Raw genomic sequence first — 22,379 nt, forward strand, 5'->3', positions numbered from 1 at the left:
GTACGTCCGTGTCATACGATAAGCTGGTCCTAGGTTAAACCTGGCCACCATCAAAGAGCGCACAATTTGGGGTGTGCCAAACGAAAAGAGCGTATGAACTACTAGACTCGTTGGTACAAGTGCCAGCGGCCCGCCAGTCGTCGTGGCGCGGGACAGCGGCCATTTCCGAGCAAAGAGCCCACTCTCAGTGTGCTTGCTAGTCAGTTAGTAGTTACAATTGACTGAACCTTCCTCCGGTCCGTTCAGCCGATTACACTTACAGTACGGCAGTCTTCCTCTTAGTTTCCTCCTTCTTCACGGAGGTTCCTGGTGCGGCCCACGGGCTCAATTATGCATGTTGCAGGCACGGGTCGCCCAACTATCATTGATCGAAAGACCAATTTAGCGCAGACCTAGACACGCAGGTCGATGGATTCCCACGAGGGGTGAAAACGTGCTTAGTCGCATCCAGTCTGTGGCATTTGCTTGGGCTAAGGTCCTTTGCACTTGGTTTACTGACTGACTGCCTACCCACCACAAGAGTTTGAATTAGCCCGCCACGGCCAATTTCCCCCGGGCAGTCATATCACAAGCGACAACAACCTCATTTTCAGACACGGCCTTGGGGATCGGCAGGTCTTCTCAGATCCCATCTACTAGAGAACTAGGCGGTCTTTACCATATTTTAAAATGGCTGCTTGTAACGGCACGGAGTCGTGGGTTCGGGGCGGGGAAAAGTTTAGAGGACATCGACTGCTTCCTGACATTCTCGATTACTACGCCCATGACGAGCCCGATCGCGTGTTCGCTGCTATCCCCAAGACGAAGAGCGTCATGGATGGTTACAAAGACATAAGCGTGAAAAAGATGGCGACGGCAGTAGACCATATGGCTTGGTGGCTTGAACGCGCTTTTGACGGAGTGCCCAAAAAGACAACACTGGCCTACATTGGCCCTCCTGACCTCCGCTACCCCATTTTGCTGCTGGCGCTCATGAAGTGCGGGTGGAATGTATGTGTCTATTCTCTCTAGAAATAGTATCCGATACTGACTCATGAGACAGGCAATGTTCGTCTCTCCTCAAAACACCCCCATCCAGAATTTGGGCCTTTTGCAGGAAGCAAACGTCTATGGCCTTCTCTATGCGGACGTCATGTGCTCGGCAGCAGAAAGTCTTCAGCAATTCGACCCCTTCATGCAATCTTTGCCGGTGCCAACACTGGCCGAGCTTTTCAAGTCCAAGTCCCCTCCATTCCACTGGAATGCTTCTTTTGAAGAATTCCAGAACAAGCGCTGTCTGATTCTGCACACTTCCGGCACAACAGGCCAGCCAAAACTGGTCCAATACACCCACGGCACTCTCGCCTGCGCTGATAATGATACATTCATGTCTGTCCCAGAGGGACGTCGTGCGCAGAATGCAGATCAATTCAATTTCTCTCCACCAGGACGATATTACTCCCCTTTTCCGCCTCACCACGTAAGTAACTCTACGCGGCCTTCGTATTCTTGAGCTCATGGATAAACAGCTCGCTGGCCTCCATGCATTCACCCTTTTGCCTCTCATCTCACGTACGGCTGCTTTCGTCATGGGTCCTCTTACTGTCCCACCAAGCGGGGCCCTGCTGAGCTCCATCATGAAACAACAGCCGCAGATACGAGCCATCTATGTTCCCCCATTTCTGGTAGAGCAGTGGATGCTTGAGCCAGATGCTTATGACCAGGCACGACGGCTTGATTTCATCCTCTGTGGTGGAGCGGCGTTGGCACCTAGTGTTGGGAATAAGCTCAGTGAGGTAACAAATATACGCCAGATGTATGGCTCTATTGAGACATGTCACATCCAGGCGCTCAATCCCCAGCCAGGAGAGTGGCAATATATCGAGTTCAACAATCTGCCGGAAATTGAGATGGAGGCTGTGGGTGATGACGTCTATGAGCTGGTTCTGCACCCAGCCGAGAGCTCACGGCCATATCTATCCCTTGCTCATAATTATCCCAAGGTACACACGTGGCGCACTAAAGATCTATTCAAGCCTCATCCCACCAAAGCTGGTTTGTGGCACTTTCATTCGCGCACCGAAGATATAATCGTGCTGGAAAATGGGCTCAAAGTGTGGCCTATTCCCATGGAGACTATCCTGAGAGGAGATCCTCATGTCACAGGGGCTTTGATTGTGGGGAATGGTCGTCCCGAACCAGTGCTTCTCATTGAGGCCAGGCAAAGCTCCTATCAAGAAATGAGTAGAGACGAGCTACTGGACGCCATTTGGCCATCTGTCGTCGAAGCCAATTCCGTTGCCTCCGAGCACGCAAAAATCCAGCGATCGCGGATTGTTTTGTGTCCACCGCAGCTCGGGTTTTTCCGGACACCTAAAGGGACGGTCATGAGGAAGCCAACCGAGTCCCTGTATGCCGAACTGATCTCTGCGACATTCACGGAAGAGGATGACAGTAGCAGCGGTGATGAGTATGACTTTTCCGGCGACCGAACAGAACTCGGCATGCGCGAGGCAGAGCTCCTGACTGCGACCTGACACAGCAATTTCATTCAACGGTTGCGGGCAGAAATGGCGCTATGATATTTCCACGGGTTCCAGACGTTTCGCATCGATTATTGGGCCATACAACGCACAGATGATTAACATGGATGACATCTGGCCTGCCAACCTCCGGAATACTTTGAGGCGAAAGGTCCACCAACAGCTTCTGGACCGAGACAGGGACACCACTACCAGTATCAGGGGACAGGAAAGATGCTGGCTATGACCCCGTAGGCCGTCAAATGCCGTGCCGTGTCTCGGTTCGGTGACAGTCGTGAGCGCCCTCGTATGGTCGGAGATCTATTTTGGGTTAGTCGATTGCCCTGATCATGTTGATGTGGTGTATATGACATGCTCTGGAGCCTCTCGGTCTTCCATTTGACCTCCAACCGTATGCAAACTTGTGCTCTTTACGAGTGCTATTGCGGGTATTTTGCGGGAGTAGCCAGCAGGCATTGCGGAGGAACAGTGCGGATCAGCATTGGATTACGAGATAGGTCAGCCAGGAGGATCGCAGGACTCACCATCTTCAACTTTTATAGACACATCATCTTTTTTACTTTAGGTTATATTTTGATCGCTACTCTGTAGCCGAACGACCAATTCGAACAGACTTTTGCAATAGACACCAGATAGTTCTGCCTATTGAGTGTTTCACGTAAAGTGATTCATATGTCTCATAGCATTTATGAATAGTAGTAGTTACGAATGTTTGGGTTCGGCCTTTTAAACCTACAGTGAGTGGCTATAGCACCTATCACACTTTTGAATTTCACACGGTTAGTTCCCCTCACATTCAGACTTCCTAGCGATACACTGCATCCCTTACTATCTCAAGAATGAATAAACACTGCCCTTCATAAGGATTTAATGACACATAAGAGAACCCTTGCCATCAGCAATAATAATGCCCCCAATTGTGTAATTCCAATCTTAACCCGAGCTAACCAACAGTACTAGAGACACCGGCGGCCAGTGGGGAGATTTATTACTCCGCACTGAGACATTCATGCCAACTATGCTAAAACCAAACGAACACCTGTTTAGCCTACGTAGTCACCTGCCCATCAGGGCATGTCACTTTCAAGAAAAACAAGCCTGTTCAATCGATCAACATATTTTACCCCAATTCAGGAATACCTGTGTAATCCACTCCGGATGGGCTGACAGCATCAGATCATGTCAGGTAGGATGGAATGCGCGCGCGCCGATCATGAGATTATGAACACCCCTCTTTTTGGGGGGTTGGCTTTTTGGTGACCCCGCAGGAGAGTTAGGAAGAAGGAAGATGAGGGAACTCTATAATAGCCCAAACCCCGGTCATATTAGAGGTTAAGTTCCGACGGTAGTCCGAGGTATCGTTAGTGGTACGTAGTGGGAGGTTGGAGAACACTACGAATTACCTGTCGGATTTAAAGCTAAGTTTAGATATTATACATGTTCGTTTTTGGCTGTTTGACTGGTTGGGTGGCTGGCAAAAGGGCGCTTAAAGCTAGTAGGCAGGTGATCTTGAAGTTGGGCGCTTGATTGCATAGATCTCTTTGGTGGGTAGATTGACAAGTGTGAACTTTATTATAGAGGGGAAGTGAAAGTCCAGGCTATTTGGTTGGTGGTAATCTTTCAACAAGATGTGATATATGTGATATATAGAATATATGTAGAATAGACACAGTGTGACCCTATATGTAGGCAGAATAGATAGATTCAGCCTGAGAACTGAGGCGAGCAACCTCGCTTGCGGCGGCTAATCCAGTTGCGGCCAGCGGCACGGCAACCATCCAGAGCCCAACGCCCGGCGTCAAGGTCCACCATCCAAACCCCATCATCTTCGCTGTGTCTGCGCCTGTGTCGCCGAATCCCCTCCTCCCATCTCCGGTTTACTGCATTCACTCGCTGTCATCTGTCTCGCCTTTTCACATCCTCTTTCTCCTCCCCGCTTGTTCCCTATCTTCCCCGATTGTTGGGGGATTGAACGCTATCCTCCCCCCCTCTCTCTCCCCTCTTGTCGTGCGGTTCCCGGGTCCTTTCCACCCCTCTCCGCCCTCGTTCCCCGTTTGTCGACCCTTGGGATTCACCCCAATTCACCTGGGCGCCTGCTTTCCACCCGCGGCCTCTATTTTCGCCTGCCTCGCGTGATTCACCAGACATCCTGGATTTGGGCCTCCCCTTGTCCCTTCCTCCATCCCCAATAATCTCCTCAGCCTTCGTCCGACCGCTGTCCGGTAAGCTTTGAGTTCTACACCCTCGCTACTATCTCTTACCTGGCTATCTCCGCCGTACCCTCCTGCTGACTTTTTCCCGCCGGAACGCTTCCCTAGCATGGTGCTTAGGTCGGAACATCCTAGGAGACTGAGAAGCCCGCCCTCTTCGTCCTCCCTACCCATCGCTATCATAGCCTCCTAAGTCCTCACTTCTCCATGGCTCCGCCGCAAACGCCCCGGCCGAATCCCGGTTCCACAATGTCCGATCCTGCGTCGACATCCATCCCTGCACACGCCACGAACGGCGAGGCCCATGCGCCCAACGACCACCATCACGACCAACTTCCCTTATCAGACTCCAAACCCGTGTCGGTTAACCGCAAGAAGCAAAAACGCAGACAAAAACAGGCCGCCCGCTTGGCTGCGGAGCGTCAGTTCGGAAACGGCCACATCTCCGCGGACATGTCTGAGCAGAACGGTCTGAGCCCTACCGCGCCAGCGTCTCATGTATCCGACGAGCACGACCTCGACGAACGCGCCAACGGCGAAACGTACTATGAGGAAATTCACGACGCGACACATGATCTGGACGACCACCCGCCGAGTCTGTCGAACGGGCAACCGGGACAACAAAATGCTACGGCTCGGAAATCCAAGAAGAAGAAAGGAAAGAAGAATCGGGCCGGCTCTCAGACCATGGGCGACGAAAGTTCGACACCACTGTCCACTCCTTCTGTCTCCATGTCACAGCATCTGCCCCCGCCATTACCGCCGCATCTGCCTCATACGCTTCTGAAGACGGGTAAGGACCGCAGCATTTGGAACACCTCCACGCAAGAAGAGCGAGAGAACATCAAGACGTTCTGGCTTGAGCTTGGGGAGGAGGAGCGACGCCAGCTCGTCAAGGTGGAAAAGGATGCGGTCTTGAAAAAGATGAAGGAGCAGCAGAAACACTCGTGCAGTTGTACCGTATGTGGGAGGAAAAGGACGGCCATCGAGGAGGAATTGGAAGTACTATACGACGCCTACTATGAGGAGTTGGAACAGTACGCGAACAACAACCAAGGCTCGTTCGAGAAGGGCCCGCCCATGGTCCCGCCTCCGCGTTTATACCACCCGCCTCTACGATCACCCGGTCAACATACACGGACGCAAGGCCAATTTCATCCCTCTCGAGGCCGGATTCATGAGTTGCCGGAAGACGACGAGGATCTGGAGGAGGACTACGATGAAGATGATGAGGATGACGAGCCGTACAGCGACGACGATTACGAAGACGAAGAGACCCGTGCAGCCCGCGCAGATTTCTTCGCTTTTGGGAATAGTCTAACTGTCAAAGGTAGGCGACGACCGAGGCTTTTTTAATTCTCGGAAGCTAGATACTAACCTCTTTGCATCACTTGCAGATGGCATCCTTACAGTCGCGGACGATCTGTTAAAGAACGACGGGAAACATTTCATCGACATGATGGAGCAATTAGCTGAGCGCCGAATGCAACGTGAAGAGGATACCCAGTACGGCATAGCAGCAGCACACCAATCCCTCCATGGCGGCCACAACCACGGTCCTCTAGATGACGACGATTATGACGAGGAAGAGGACGAGGACTACGATAGTCAGGAAGATGAAGATTATGAGGAGGATGAAATGGTCAGCTCCGGGAACTGGCCGGGTGGTGATGCAGTGCAAGCTGACTCGTTTCTGCAGGACGCCATGACGGAAGAGCAACGCATGGAGGAAGGCCGACGGATGTTCCAAATATTTGCGGCCCGAATGTTCGAACAGCGCGTCTTGACAGCCTATCGAGAAAAGGTCGCGGAACAACGTCAGCAGAAACTGATCGAGGAACTGATGGAGGAGCAAACGCGGAACGAGCAACGAAACGCCAAGAAAGCGCGGGAAGCTCAGAAGAGGAAGGATAAGAAGAAGCTCCAAAAGCAGGCCAAGGAGGAAGAGAAGGCGCGAAGGGAGGCGGAGAAGGCGGCCGAGGAAGCTGCGGCCAAGGCTGAACAGGAGAAGAAGCTGGAAGAGCAAAGGAGGAAGCGCGAGGAACAAAAGAAGAAGCGAGAAGCAGAACGCAAAGCCCAAGAAGCGGAGCGTCTCAGGAAGGAGGCGGAGAAGCAAAAGCGGCTGCGCGAAGAAAGAGAGCGACAGGCGGAGATTGAGCGAAAGCAACGAGAGCAGAAGGAGCTGGAGAAGAAGCGACGAGAAGAAGCACGGCAAAACGACCTGCGGGAGAAGAAGACGAAGGATGAGCGAGAACGTCAAGTCAAGGATGCGCAGACACGTCGGGAGGCCGCCCCCAAGACCGAGAACGAAGGTCAGGAGAAACGCGATCCCCAAGCGAAGCGAGTGTCGCATACAGGACCGGTTCCGATCCCAGCCAGCTTGCAACACGCCCAGGCGCTCCCTGCATACTTGCAGTCGCCGCATTACCAAATCGCCACTCCGATTGTCCCCAAAGCTCCGACACCTGCCAGGCCGCGGCAACCGTCTCAGCAGGGCTCCCATACATCGTCTCCGCGGTCCCAGCCTGCAAGCACCGAGCCATCCCAAGTATCCATTTCCCCACGATCGATGGCGCCTTCGCAGTCGTCAGGAGCGTCCAGCGTTACGTCCAAGCAGGGCCATGGACAACCGCCGTTGCTTCACCACCCCCAGCCCTCGACACCCCTGTCTCCCCTTGGTGCGTTGAACCGCTCTAATCCACCCGGATTCTCACCATCGAACCCGCCTGGGTTGGGCCTGGTCTCCCGTCCGCCGATTGGCCATGAGTTACCTTCATACCCGCCGCATTCGGGCCCGCTGATGAACCAACTGCGAGGGTTTCCTGCGCCAAATGGACTGCCCGTGCTTCCAAGCATGAACGGAACTCGTCCTATGCCTCCGGGACGTGGCTTTCCGCTCGATCCAGGACATGGTCTAGCATTCCATCAGCAGCCCATAACCAATGCGTTCGCTGCGCAGCCGAGCGGGCTGTCTCATGCTCATTCCAGACAGCCGTCCAGCTCGTTTGAGCGGTCACCTTTGGATGCGCATGCCTTCCCGATCTCCCGGCCTAGTCCTATCAAGCGCCCGTCAAGCACCCAACAAGACCAGAACAACCGGTCAGCGCAGCGCGACGTGGATGATCTAAGTGCGCATCTGGGCAGCAGTGCTCTTCTCGATGACAGTGATGTTCCCTTTACTTCGAATCTCTCCCAGTCGCTTCCTGGCGCGACTGCTCCTGGCACCTTCCCTGGACCGACCCGAGCCAGCTTTGCAGGAACGTCCCTCTTCGCAGATCCCCTAGGTAAGTGCCGTTGACAAGTAGTCATGGCTGTCGCATAAGCTGACAACTTCATAGCAGCCAAGCATAATGGTTTCCCGATTGGCCCGAGTGTAGGAAACACGTGGAGTACACAGATTCCCTTCGGCACGTCTCCTTTCCCCAGCGCTCCAACATGGGGAACAGGACCTGGTCAGTTTCACCTCGACGTCAGTCCTTTCTGTGCCATCAACTGACGACCTTTATAGGAAGTGGCTGGTCCAACAACGCATTTGCTCCCGGCGGTCACCACCGTGCGCATGCCTCTCGGCCCGTGACGATACGACTGCTGGTCATCCAAGCCTGCAAGCAACTCAACATGATGAGCCCTTCCAAGGGAGCCAGTGGGTACCATGATGTGAACGTTGTCCTTCGTCAGGTAAATCAGCTACGGCCGGCCAATGAGCCTCCGATCTCGTTGAAGGAAATGCTGGACATCTGCGACACAGAAGGCAACACGCAGAACGGAGGCGGATCGTTCTCGATCAGGAGCGACGAAACGGGCGAGTGTGTCAAGTTTGAACCGGACACCAACAGTGCGTCCTCAGGTCACAGAGGCAGCATTGTCCCCGGGGAAATCGGCAGTCCGGTTCCCAGTAGCAGTCTTCCAGCGTTCGGCGGGATCGGTTCATCGACACCATCCGTGCTCCGACAGTTTTCTTCTCCCACGGGGTTCTAGGCTTCCAGTTGCAATGGCACGAGAATCATTGATGACATTCTCACTTTCTTCCCTTTTCCGTCATCTGCTCTTTCTCCATCAATTCCCTCCTACTCCACCGAATGAAAGCGTCCATCATGTCATCAAACTCTCTTCTTCCATCCTCATTCCTATCTTCCTCCACCCTACCACATCACTGATGAGCTTCCTCGTGTTCCGAGTTCCCCCTTTCCATCTTCTCTTCCTACGCACATTGAACAGACATCAATCATGTCATGTACGTTACGTTGTTCTCTTCTTTTTGCTTTGCTTGTTTTTTCTTGCACCGCTTCCCCACCGGAAATCCAGGTGGGTGTTCTGAAGTGAAACCCCCACCATTTTCTTGTTTGTTTTTCCCTTTTTTCTTCCTTGTGTAGCGATTCCCAAGGAGCATTATTCTAAAAGGCTCCCAAATACCTCATGTTCGTTTGAAACTCCGTGTTAAAACAATTGCATGATGCGAATCGGATCTTTATCAGGTGGTCAATCGATTGACTGATCCTGGTCGTTCCGTACTTAAACTTCTTCTACCTTCTCTTCTTCCTTCTTTTTCTAATTCATATCGTTCAATCTTGGACGGTGGGGTTATTGTAGAGTTTCTGTAGAGGCGACTAGATAAGGTAGGAAGTATTAATTAGTTAGATAGTAAGGTATCGTAGGCATTATACCAGTATTCAACTAACTACATACCTACTCACTACGTAGTAACCACCATCTTCTAGGTGTCTTCAGTCTCTGCCCAGTTAGTACTAAAGTAGAAGCTATCCTAGGATAGAAGCGCGCAGGGTACTAGTATTGATAATAGTAGACGTAAACTAGAATAGCAGAATATGATATAAGTAGAATGAAATCAAGAGCTTTCTATCGGAGATCAAATTTTCCTCCCTAGTAACTATAAGAAAGGTGAAAAAAAGAAAGGGTATGATAATGATGTGAAGATGATGATAATACACTGATTGATATATTCGGCTCGAATTGAGGGCGGACATAAGATAGGGTAGGGTAGGGTAGGGTGATAATCGGTTCATGAAGCAGAAGATAATAGAAGTGGGGGAGGAGAGAGAACGGACAGGGAATCTTACACGCGCGAGGCTGGAAGAGAAAGAAGAAGAAGAATAGAAAAAAACAGGGCAAAACGGATGTCTGGGGATACATGGGCTGTAGTGGTAGTGGTAGGTAACATCGCTCATTCATACGGGAGGAGGGTCATGCAATTTCACTGTCTGGGATCGGTGACTACGCCTTCGAAATCTCGGGATCGGATGTAATCCAGTGTGCGTTGGAAGTGCCGCTTCGGGCCCTCCAGGCTGGGGTTGGGCTCGTTTTCATCCGTCTGCAGGTTGGAGTGGATGAGTTCGATGAGGCCGTTGAGGTATTTGATCGTGACGGTTTCGTTCTGTTGGTCAAAGTAGTAGACGTAGCGGTTGAGGATCTCGACGAAGAGTTCCACGGACACGGCAGTGTCCATGCAGGCGTCTGCGACGCGGAGGGCCCGTTGCAGGCACTCGAGGACGCGCTTGCCGTCGCGGTAGAGCTGATTGATGTTAGAAGTTGACTGTGGGATGTCACTAGATGAAGGTACACTTACGTTCTTGGGGTCTTCTTCGCCTCGTTGGGGGTTCTCGACAACCCACCACAGGTGACTGGCTAGGTATACAGCGCGACATTGGTCGGGCTTCTTCAGCAGCTTGCTTCCATGCAGAGCGGCCTTTGTAATGAGGGTATCATAGTTCTCCTTGGAGAACCCGCGGGTGCCGTGAAGAGCTCCCGCAATAACGCAGACGGCTTGGAATTGAGCACGGGAGTCACTGATGGAGTCCTCGTAGATGGTGAAGGCTTGTGCAAAGAATTCGTAACTGAACTCTTCGAAGCCCGTCTGGTCCGCCACTTCTCCGCACATCACAAACAGACGCAGGGACAAATCAGCACAACCAGGGTTCACACGCTGGTAGAGGTTGTTGACACACTGGTGCATGAACCGGTAAAGGGCTGAAGACTGCGACTGCCAGTTGTCGTCGTAGTGCTCGCGGGCCTTGAGTTTGCGTGCCAGACGGATCGAACTCGTGACCAGGGCCGGTGTTGTGTATCGGATACGCTCGTTACCGTCGAGGTAGGCCTTGCGGGTTGCTTGGAGTAACTTAGAAGGGGGTTAGTGGTGGTCATATTGTGTTGGGAAGAGGCATTACCTTCAACTGGGTATCATTGTCTTTGGCCTGGATCAGATGAACCAGACGTGCAAGCCACCCTTGTTCCTCGATGGTCTCATCAGTCTCACCTCGCCGCTGAGACTGAATGCCAGGATAGCCCATAGACTGCTGAGTGCCTTCCTTGATCAAAACCCTCAGGGCTTGCAGCACGCGGTCGAGGTTTTCCGTAGTCGTGATGAAAGTTCGGTTCTTGAGAAGACTGCGAGCGATTTCGCCTGCGACAGCTCGCCGGGTCGTGTAGGATTGCGAAGTCAGAAGTGGGATGTAGTGGGGCAGGGCAAGAGCCGTGAATATGGAGGCGTAGGAACGGAGGGGTGCGGTAAGGAGGTGCAAAAGGTTCTGCTGTGTCGGGGCAGAATGCAGGTCGGCATGGTCGGCATACGTCGCAGTCTCTTTAGTCGCAAAGTCGAGGATCTGGTCAACAAATTCGAGGCGATCCGGGTAGGTGTTAAGAGCCAGGTTGACAAGCGAAACCAGGAGCGCCATTGTGTCTTGGATAGGGAGGCCGCGGCTCTTGATCAGGTTGACCACTTGTTCATAGAAGATGTCGTATAGCTTGACATCTGCAGGGATTCCAGCCTTGTCGTCGCCATTGGCCGTGGGCTCGCCTTCTGTCGTAGCTTCAGCTTGTTCAGCATTATCAGTTGCGGCTTGCTCCACGCCGTTCTCCTGGGTTGCTTCCTCCGGCGCTTCCTTCTTGGTCTCCTCAGATACCTTGAGATTCCCAAGGAGCTTTGTGACAGCCTCCTCTTCCTTCTTGATTCTTGCATCGGGCTCGGCGGAAGACTCGGTCTCACGAGCTGCATAAGCTGACAAGCGGTCCATCAATCCAATGACAATCTTCTTCAGGTCCACGTGGGGGTTGAGTCGAGAGATTGCGGAGAGCAGGAGATCAAGGGTATGCAAGTGAAACTCGTCGGGGAACACCTTGGTAATTACTGCATCCTCAATTAGCATGCCAGACCTTCGACAGACAATTGCGTCATCTTACCTTCAAGGAGATACTCCTGCGCCAAAACATCACGACACTGGACCACTTGCTCCAGCAGTGCCTGTAGTATACCAGATTTGTATCCTTCCAGATCCACCAACTGGCTGAGTCGGACAACATTGCTACCAACAAGCAGCTCCAATTCCCGGCGCTCCTGCATCCGCTTCTCGCGCTCGCGCGAAGGGCCCTGGTGCTGGAGTCGCACCCACAGCTTGTTCATCTCGACAAAGTTTGTCAAAACGAAGCTGATCGAGTCCTGCAAGTTGCCCTCCGGACCGTCTCCAGAGCCTGTGGGCAAGTGGTCTCTAGCCTGTCCGGACAGATAGTACCGCAGGAACAGCCCGCGGATGGGATGCTGCACGCCTCGACTCATCTCCATCATGTCCTTCATAATCTCTTTGACCGGCGCATCCTCCACAGACATGTATACCGTGCCTACGGTGATCATAAGATAGAGTCGCGGGATGATATTTCCGGCATATTGAACGAGTTCGTACAAATCCGCTAGATGGTTAACCGGGTGGTTCTCTTTCAGGTAGACGGAGAGGTGTCGCAGGGCATCGAAGACGGCCATGTAAAGTTCGTAGTATTGTTTCGGACCAAGGCTAGGGGTTCGTAGCTCGGATACCAAGGTGGACCTGAAGCAATTGGCAGAAGACATCAGTTATCTCGATCCCAATGTCATTGCTGCCTGGAGTATCCGAAGCTCAAGCTTACCCGCATTTCAACGCATCCATCAATTTCCCCGGAGTTTCCAAACATTTTCGCATCATCTGGGACTGTTGCCGCACGACTCCCAATGCCTCCTCGAGGAGACGGCTCTGGTCTTCGGGGGCCGCTACCGGGGTGGCCATGGCGGATATGAGATGATGATGTGAGGGGAGTGTCGGACTCAGTGGCTTGAATCGGGCGGTAAACACCTGGTCGGAAAGGGGGAGGGGCGGAGAGGGGAATTCGTGGATGGGAGCAACAGAAAGGCACGATGCGCTAGAAGATCAGGCGGGGATTCAAACAGCTCCTGATCCATAGACAGGAGTAGGACAAAAGGGACAGCAGGAGCAGGAGAAGGTGGGAGGATGGGAAGGTGAATGCGAATGCGGACATGCGATCAGAATGCCAGTTAGTTTACGACCTGGGGCTGGGCGTGGGTTATGTAATCCCCGCCCCATTGCTGTACGTCACACTCTCCCCAGGTATAAATACTTTCTTTCTTCTCAAGGATTGAGAATATAGATATCGTGATATGCACTTTTACCACGAGAGCCTCAAGCGCGACCCTCTAAAGAGACCCGTGCTAATACTCTCGAGTGCCAGTTTATCATGCCAGGCTTATATGTGAAGAATGCCTTGACCCCGTACTGGTGACTGAACAGGCTGTTGGATAGGCATTTGACAACTTGTTCCCTCATCTCAGTTGTCTTTCTCTGCAGGGGACAACGTCCCTAAACTGCACTCAACTCCCTAAGGTCGAGTAATAATGACAAACAACGTGATCATATTGTACTGAACAAGAGTCCAGTTCATTGGACTGCCTTTGGATCCCACCATCTCCACACCCGTCACACCTCGTCTCGCGTTCCCCGATCACGGCAGGGTATAAACTATTGTTCGCTAGCAGCAGGCTGGCCAAAGACACAGGTCCTAAGACACTCCGAATATCGTTGGGAAAGTGAAGTCGATGTCTTCATGGTAAGGTCAAATCATGTCTTCCGAGTCTAGTTTCCGCTAGTCTCTATCTCTCGCACTCCCTGAAGCCGGGAGAGATCAAATGGCATGACCAGGCTGCCGACAGTGCCAGCAGAGGGGGTTTTCAAAAACGCAAGGCAGATGGGGTGACAATACTCACGCATAGGGGGCGCACATAAAGGTCATCTTAATGCGCATATAAAGATCATCCTCATGCGGGGTAATCTCGATGGCGGAGGTTCAAGCTCGCTAGTCAACTGGATGTAGTGTGCTATGAGACATTGTGGTATTGAACAAGCATTGCAGTTTCCACTGGCGCAGAGGATTGCCATCAGTTCGTCCTTGCATAGGGAAACCATAGCGCCTGTTGACTTCCATCTCTAGGCATAAATTCCGTATGCGAAGCTCGATTATCCATTTGATCGAGCCTCGATTTAGAACAGTCCATATACCCAGTCTTTACCAACACATGAATTACGTCGGGTCTATCTGGCGTCAACGACAAATTGGATTCCCTCAGTACGGATGGAGTCTACTCCGTCGGTCAAGTAGTTGGGCATCTTCTCCGCAAGTGGAGAATTTTGGTTAATGGAAAGGAAGATTGATCGTCCAAAAATGTATTGGAAACCACTGGTTGTACATCCCTGCCCTTAGTAGCGGATTCGGGGATGGACTTCCGCGGGGTGGAGCAGCAAAAGCAATCACGCCTATCACGCCTTTCACTAGGTGCTTAGACCGTGCCTTTAGGCCATGTCTTTAGGCCGTATCTTTCAGCTGCTGCGTGTTCAGCCGCAGACGAGAGAATCGGACTTGACATGACAGATTCTTCCCCCCGTCAACACCCACGGCACACGCACGGGCAAGATGGGTTGTTTGGGATTGAAAAGGTTGCTTGGAAAGAAGCCAACGCACGAAAAACATGTTCAACCAGCAAACACGGCGGTTGCAAACGGGGCAGTTGGTCCTCGGCCAGCTCAACAAGATCGGCCTGTGAAGTCAACCAATGCTTCTCTCAGCAAGGAAACACCGGCCCGTGATGAATCGCTCTGGGACCAGGCGTATAAGAATCTCGATCCAGGCTTGGTTGAAAAATATGAAGAATTATTGGCAAAACAAAGACAGGAGATTAGTGAGTTTCATTTTACTTTTCCTGGGTATTGAATACTAACAAGGAAAGATGATAATTCTTGCAAGAATGGAACCAACCGCCAACAAGACTTGGACATCATCATCAATCACGGGCTTCATCAGGCAGAAATCCAAAGGACGGGTGTTCAGGAAGGCTTGGCCCAAGCTGCAAGCTGGATTTTGTCCGTGAAAGACTTCATTGGAGAAGCGGTCAAGGCATCGCCAGAAGCGTCGTTGGCATGGGCAGGGGTCTGCATTGTCCTGCCATTGCTGACGAACCCCCAGAGTGCGGCACAGGCCAACAAGAGTGGATTCACGTATGTCACCGGTCGCATTCGCTATCATGTCGAACTGGAGCGGATTTTGTGGTCAACTTCCAGCCCGAGCTCGGATCATACGGGGCTGAAAGAACAATTCAATGCCAACATTGTCAAGTTGTACCAGGAAATCCTGCACTTTGAGGTCAAGAGTGTTCTGCGCTTTCATCGCAGCTGGCAGCGAAACTTCGCTGGTGATATCTTCCAACCGGAAGATTGGAACGGCATGGTTTCCTCGATCAAAGATCTCGAAAATTTGGTCCAGCAAGATGCTGCCACCATTAGCACCGAGGTATCCCGACGGCATCTAAACGAAGTGGAACAAAGTACTCGCCACAACTTTGAGTCAATGCAAAAGCTTCTTCCATTGGCACAACGGCACCTTGAAGTGGATATCGAGGCTCTCAACCTCCAACGCCAGATGCATGAGGAAGCATTGTCGGTCAAGGAACAAGAATGTAGGCAGCTTTTCCGCCTGGCCAGAAACGAGGAGGACTCATCCTATGAATTGTACAAGAGCCGAGTTGACGATCGGCTCGAGGGCACCTGCGAATGGTTTCTAGAACAGCCCCATTTTAACCAGTGGCTGGACAATGATAGAGGGCTTTTGATCGTTTCAGCAGATCCTGGTTGTGGCAAGTCTGTTCTTGCCAAGCATCTCATCGACAATGTGTTGTCCCAGTGCAATCCATCCGCCACGATATGCTACTTTTTTTTCAAAGATGGAGACCAGAATACACAGAAGCAAGCTATCTGCGCATTGCTGCATCAGATCTTCACGAACAAGCCTGAATTGATCAAGCTTGCAATGAACGTAATCAATGACAACGGGCAGGAAACCGTCAACGTGGTTACTAAGCTCTGGGATATCTTTTCCCGGGTCATCAAGGACCCTGCTATGGGACAAACCATCTTTGTGTTGGATGCGCTAGATGAATGCAAGGAATCCGAATTAGTTGACCTGACAGACAACATTAAGTTCGTTCAAAACGATGGTGAAACCAGGGCTAGGTTCTTCGTGACCAGCCGACCGTACGAAAATATCATATTGGAATTCCAAGAGCTCTTTGATCATTCTCCCCATATTCACATACCGGGCGAAAATGAATCCGACAAGATTAGCCAAGAAGTGAACATCGTCATCAAACATCGTGTTGAGCGCCTGGCTCGAAAGAAGCGTCTCTCTGCCCCCATCCAGAGCTACCTGGAAGAGCGACTACTTCGAATGGAGCACCGGACATACCTTTGGGTCCATCTTGTTTTTGAATACTTCGAAACACATAGCTTTCAAAAAGTCAAAAAAGGGATTGACAGGGTTTTCATCGATAAGCTCCCCAAGGACGTCAACGATTCATATTGCAAGATCCTTAGTAAATCTGAGGACATGGACATGGCGCGAAAGGCCTTTTGCATTATGCTGGCTGCATCCCGCCCCTTGACGTTGACGGAGATGAACATTGCTGTCAATCTAGACCTTGACTCAGATGAGCTGGATCTAGAATCGGACGAAGACTTTCAGGCCTCGTTGCGAAGCTGGTGTGGTTTACTTTTATCAGTGAATAACAAGAAGGTGTTCTTCCTACACCAAACAGCGCGAGAATTCCTGGCGCAGAAAAATGGCTTTGGTCGCTGCAGCGAACGTGGCCCGATTGATTCAAATGAGGCACATGGCGTCCTTGCCATCAGCTGCATCACATATATCGACAAGTTCATGCCACGGGCTCATCAGACCAACTCAGCAGAAGATCTAACTTCGATTAATATAAATCTAGACTTCTCCAAATATTCTGCTGACGGGTGGTCTTCCCATATCCGGGCTGCAGCACTGGAAGATGACCAGGACCTGGAGCCAATCCTCACCAGAATCTGTGATCCAAAATCCGATGTCTTTGCCTCTTGGTGCGGCGCTGAGCGCGGGGCCCCGGGGGAAGAAACCCGCAATACATTGTGGATGGCCGCCAACTTCGGCCTGACTTCGGTTGTTAAGAGAATCCTTCAGGACGAGGAGATCGAAGACGCTTGGAATAAGTTGGAACAAAGGATTTCCCACGTCGCTGCAACCTGTTGTAATTTCGAGGTCCTAAATCTCCTGCTTGACTGTGGGAAACTAGACTGGGATATGAGGGACAAACTTACTAATACTCCGTTGTTCCGCGCCATACTCTCAAAACATGTAGCAAGCGTGCGATGCTTGCTTAATAGTGGTAAAGCTGATGTCCGCGACGGATGCTACGAAGGCACACCCTTGATCTGCGCATTGAAGTTCTCAAGCGACGAAATGGTCGAATTTCTCGTTCATACCGAAGGTATCGAGGTGAATGGACTCTGGTGGGGAAACAACGCGCTCGCAGTGGCAGTGCGCGAAAGGAGATATAAAATGGTGAAGCTACTGCTTGATATGGAGGCGGTAGAGACGAACCCATCTGAAGGCATAACACCACTGTTTGAGGCGGTCATGCAGGATGACGAGGCCATGGTCAGGCTGTTACTAGATTCAGGAAGGATAGACCTGAATCAGCAGTGTGAGATAGGTCTTATAACAGGCACAGCTTTGATGTTTGCCCGATTCTATGGGTTCCATAGAATAGCGGAATTGCTCGTTAAGGCTGGCGCGGTTGAATAGATGTAATGCTTGACCATGAGATGTAGTCACCGTCTGAAGCTACTGACCTACGCCAAAAGTGTGCGCTTTTATCTCTCCTCCGCATTTCCATCCAAGGATGGCGCTAAATATATACAAAAAGGGCCCATGAAATGCAGTTATAATCTAGATTTCGACCTCACTGCCGTGTAAAATCTATTCAGTTAAATCTGCTCCATTTAGTACATCTAGACTAGAATATCAAATAAACTGGGGAAGCGATGAAGAAAAATAAAACATATGAAAGAATTAAGCCCAAAAAAAATAAGTAAAATAACCTAATACAAACGATATGCTGTAATCCGGTCATGTGTCTCTGAACACTGCTTGCCATCACAAACAAGTATTAACTGCGGCCGGTATAGTCAGTCCATTCGCTGTCCTCTAGTAGTTAAATCAAGTGCTTCTTCGTATATAATCAATCCATTCCAATTTTTCATAGCAATCTATCCTATACCTGAAATAACCCAACGACAATCTAGACCTAGTATGAACCCGAAATCGCAACGAAAGCAATCGCTACCCCTTATCTAAATCAAGAAAAGCCTTTCCCACAAGAGAGCATGAAACCGCCAGAGAACTATAAGAAGAAAAAAAAGAAAAAAAAAAGCAAATGAAAGGAAGGGATAAAAAAGAAAAATCAAAACGCCCCTATAGATGCATGCTATCATGACCATATCCCCCACCCCCCACCATGAGCAGTCATGACTCGTCGTGACAATGCAAAAACCGAAATCGTGAAAGAACCACATACTCATTATCCATCAAATTCATGAAACGTGTTTCATACCAGTCGTTCGCATCCAATTATCAACCTCCAGAACGATATGGCAGGCACCTGGGTAAGCGTCACAATGACCCCTGAAGATGACTCTACGCCTGAGAGTCTGTGTGGTTCAGGCCCCTGGCGTGGGGCCTGGAAGACATGACGGCGGTGTCAGAGGGGGTGTCATTGAATGCCCGGGCCTGCAAAACTGTATCGTTCCGGGCGTGAACTGCAACCTTGCTGCCAATATCAGTGGCATTCTCGGGCTTCTGAGTATCCCGGGCCATAATCCCGAACTTGCCACTAACATCGCTGGCATTGTGGTGCTCGGAAACAAGGGCATCCTTGAGCTGCCGAGTCTGCACGGCTGTCTCATTCAGGCTACGAGCCAAAACTTCGGAAGTGGTGTTGCTGCGAGCGGCAATTACATGCTTTTCGGTGCTGTTGGTAGGGGCAACTTCCTCGAACATCGCACGTCGGCTCGCAGTGTTATTGGTAGGGGCACTCTCCTCAAACATAGTGCGTCGGCTCAGGGTGCTGTTGGTAGGGGCATCCTCCTCGAACATCGCACGTCGGCTCGCAGTGTTGTTGGTAGCATCAACATCCTTCATGAGAATACGCCGGCTGAGGGTGCTGTTACTAGCATCCTCGAGGATTCCACGTCGGCTGGCAGTCTTGTTGGTAGAGGCATCCACCTCATATGTCACACGTCGGCTCAAGGTGCTGTTGGTAGGAGCATCCTCAAACATCGCACGTCGGCTCAGTGCGCTTGCGCTGCTGTTGGTGTCGCGGCGATCCAGCGGAGCACCACCCACGTTAGGCCCGGCATTCCAGGGTGAGGGAGAAGCGCCAGGCACGGAAGCTGGTGTGGACGAAGGGTACTCAGTGACAGTAATAGTGGTAGGCGGTGCCGGAGGGTTGGTCGCAGTGATGGTCTCGACAACGGGAGTAGTAGGACCCGCAACATTCACGACTTTGTAGGGACCTTCTTCTCTACGTTCGAGGGTGTCATTTCCACGAGCGTTGAGGACAGGCACCGCATGGGCGGAGAGGGAGAGGGCAAGGAAGAGAGCAGCGGTATGCATGGTGCTGCCGGTGCAATATGGAAAGGTCTGTAGATGCTGAATGTAAGGGAAGACCAGGACAGATATAACACAGAGGCAGAGAAGCAAACTAGATAGTCTAACAAACAAAACAAGGATTATGAGAATATTAGAATGCTTAGTATAAGAGTCTTTTGATTAGACCGAGTGATTTGAAACTGGAGCAACAGCAACAACCGACGAGACAAGGGCTCAATTTATGATTTGGATTCACCAGCAACACAGCACACACACACCGACCAACCAGGCTATGAACACAACAAAAATTGACGCCTAGAAAAAATAAATTAAAATCAAATCAGTGACAAGCAAGCAAGATCTACACGGGTGCGGCAGATGTATATGCCATCATACACGGCACGAAGCCCCATCGTCGGGGAGAAAAAAAGGTGCAGGCTGGCGCATCATGATACTGTCAAAGGAGGCTGGGATGGGATGGATGGAGTCTGTTTCTGCCAGCCACGTTGGTTTCTGGTGGGCAGAAGGGCACTAGAACAACGGATCGCCGTTTTCCCAGCGGCAAAGACCCTGTGCGTTCATTATTTTCTTTTGTGCCAATTATATCTTGGACAGGCAGCATGATTTAGATGGCCAATGGATGAAGATAATGAAAGGAAATAACTACTTTTATTTTTCTAACTAAATCTACTAAAATGTCGCGCCAAAAATGAGAAAATGGCACTAAACGTGCTAATTAAAGCTGGAAATCCCGTGACCTGACCGGGCCCTCTGCTGTCAAATCCAAAGTGGCTGGGGAGGGATCCACTTTCTCTAATCTACTTCCTCGCTGATCCCCTCACAGCCCAGTCCAGGTTCATCTCAGACTGTCTCATTGCCCTTGTTACTACGTACTTACTACATCCTGCTTGGATCACACAATGTCTAAAGTCTGGACCGTAGATCTCCATCACGTCTACGTCATGCTCCGAATTTCTAACCTCCAGCAGAGCTTACCGGAGCATTAACACGGCGGCGGTGTGAGCGCCACTTATCCCCCGTTTACACCTTATCTCGACAGCAGAAACACAGAATGTGGTGGTACAGAATAACAGTATCGACAATGGCACTGAGTCAAGTCAGTAGGGGATGAATTCCATCACACCACCAACGACTGACAATCCACCAAACGCTAAAGACTCGTTATCCCTTTTCCTCATCTTTACTCCCTTTTAGGCATGGCACCGCAGCAGGAATAGCTAATAAAGCAGGATCAGCATTTTGCCATGGGCATATCATATCACATCACATCACAGCGCATCACAGCCCCAGCTCAGGCAGGGTCCTCGGGATCTCCTTCCCCGTGTTCTCTCAGATCTAGATGCCAACTCAGGTTTCGAAGTTGCCTGCATCTCCTACGGCACCTCCGGATGCATAGGGGAGAAGCATGCACTCTACGACGGACACAATGATATCTGGTGTGTTACGCGTCGAGCCGTTGTCTATTTACCTGTATAGGTAATTGCTGCTACTGCTATGGTAGTATTTTGCAGTGGGATTCCAGATTTTGTTCATGGATTCTATCCATATCTAGAGTTATCCATCCAAACTCACTCGCGCCATGAGTTCCAGCCATTCAGGCGTTACTAAGTATATCCTATCTTAGTGGCTCACTCCTCAACCCAATAAAATCCCTTTATTTAGCACGCACCCTCTCGAGGTTCGGTGATCGACCATGCAAGCGCCCACGGTCCCCCGTGCCGATCCCAAGGAACAGCTCAACGCATCTGGCTGCGGTGTGACCGAGTTAGCGGCTAAGAAAGCCACAGCCATGGGGACATGATGTTGGTTCGTGGCCAGCGGTTATCTCATGCACGGTGGGCCGCGTAATAATATCTCCGGCCGCGGCGTTGCAAGTAGATATACTCCGATATGCCTTGAGGGATTTACTCCGTTGTAGGTAGTATAGATATATGTTTGTAGATCGTATGATTGCTTCTTCTAGATAGTAGATGAGAAAAAGCAGCCATTCTAGTAAGTTCCAAAGTAACATACAGTAGAATGGATATCTTCCCATGACTAATTCATAGATAAAACAAAGCCCACATAACCCTAACTAACCCAAAGGTAAACGATAATAATACTACACCATCACGAACTAATCCAAACTAGAAAGCACTAACTTTCTCTCACTTACACCTACAGGGATAACCCCAACACAACTAGGAAAGTCTACACTAAGAAAGCATATCCATCCACACCTAACTAACATCCCATCACTCAAGCTTACGCTATACCTATACTTCCCAAACATCCCTTCATCTGACTCGCACCGCAGAGTAGTACATAGAGAAGAACAGTAAGAAATTGCGCCATCCATCCCTGTACATGAATCCCCCCCTCCAGGAATTATTGAACTATAGTAATATCAAACATCACCGAGATGACGCAATCCACTTAGAAGGTTCCGGAAAGTAAGCAATCTCCAGGAGAGAATTTGAATAGTGATACGTACGCACACTTATTCAAGGAGAAGATAAGATTTAGAGAGTCATGACATGACATGACATGACATGACCTTAGATGAGACGAGACGTCATTACCTGCAATTGCTCATTAGATTGGCTGTAGCTAGACTTAATTATGTTGGAATGGTACTTACTCACCTGTCGAACTAGGTACTTAGTTATGGTCCAAGCTAGGAATATGAAGAACGTATAGTAGCTAGCTAGTTGAAATTATTGTGTGCAATATACCGGTCGCTGTGATATGCCTACACATGAGTGTATTTGTTAGACCGATCAGTAGTAGTAGTAGTCCTGATGGTCTCTTCAATGAGGTCGGTGATTTCGTGTGGTAGGGGTTCATCATCTTA

The 22,379-nt window shown here is 50.6% G+C and overlaps 5 protein-coding genes across 5 annotated transcripts; 3 read left to right on the forward strand and 2 right to left on the reverse strand.

Annotated features, from left to right (window-relative positions):
- Positions 1-669: 669 nt before the first annotated feature.
- On the forward strand, positions 670-2,516 carry AtWU_09682 (AMP dependent ligase/synthetase; the record flags this gene model as incomplete). The annotated part of the gene is made up of 3 exons (XM_035504788.1): positions 670-990; positions 1,043-1,459; positions 1,509-2,516. 3 exons carry the CDS (start codon positions 670-672, stop codon positions 2,514-2,516), a joined length of 1,746 nt encoding a protein of 581 aa, XP_035360681.1.
- A 2,465-nt stretch (positions 2,517-4,981) lies between these two features.
- On the forward strand, positions 4,982-8,710 carry AtWU_09683 (putative stress response protein Nst1; the record flags this gene model as incomplete). Its single annotated transcript, XM_035504789.1, has 5 exons — positions 4,982-6,062; positions 6,130-6,374; positions 6,432-8,016; positions 8,071-8,184; positions 8,241-8,710. 5 exons carry the CDS (start codon positions 4,982-4,984, stop codon positions 8,708-8,710), a joined length of 3,495 nt encoding a protein of 1,164 aa, XP_035360682.1.
- A 1,234-nt stretch (positions 8,711-9,944) lies between these two features.
- Positions 9,945-12,780, reverse strand: AtWU_09684 (vacuolar protein sorting-associated protein 35; the record flags this gene model as incomplete). The annotated part of the gene is made up of 5 exons (XM_035504790.1): positions 9,945-10,262; positions 10,317-10,865; positions 10,915-11,873; positions 11,927-12,564; positions 12,644-12,780. The coding sequence occupies 5 exons, from the start codon at positions 12,778-12,780 to the stop codon at positions 9,945-9,947; spliced, it is 2,601 nt and encodes an 866-aa protein (XP_035360683.1).
- Positions 12,781-14,476: 1,696 nt separating this feature from the next.
- Positions 14,477-17,680, forward strand: AtWU_09685 (ankyrin repeat protein; the record flags this gene model as incomplete). Its single annotated transcript, XM_035504791.1, has 2 exons — positions 14,477-14,741; positions 14,790-17,680. The coding sequence occupies 2 exons, from the start codon at positions 14,477-14,479 to the stop codon at positions 17,678-17,680; spliced, it is 3,156 nt and encodes a 1,051-aa protein (XP_035360684.1).
- Positions 17,681-18,571: 891 nt separating this feature from the next.
- Positions 18,572-19,549, reverse strand: AtWU_09686 (uncharacterized protein; the record flags this gene model as incomplete). The annotated part of the gene is made up of 1 exon (XM_035504792.1): positions 18,572-19,549. The coding sequence occupies one exon, from the start codon at positions 19,547-19,549 to the stop codon at positions 18,572-18,574; it is 978 nt and encodes a 325-aa protein (XP_035360685.1).
- Between the last annotated feature and the right edge of the window lie 2,830 nt (positions 19,550-22,379).

This window comes from Aspergillus tubingensis (genome assembly GCF_013340325.1).
Source record: "Aspergillus tubingensis WU-2223L DNA, scaffold_11, whole genome shotgun sequence".
Taxonomy (NCBI): Eukaryota; Fungi; Ascomycota; class Eurotiomycetes; order Eurotiales; family Aspergillaceae; genus Aspergillus; species Aspergillus tubingensis.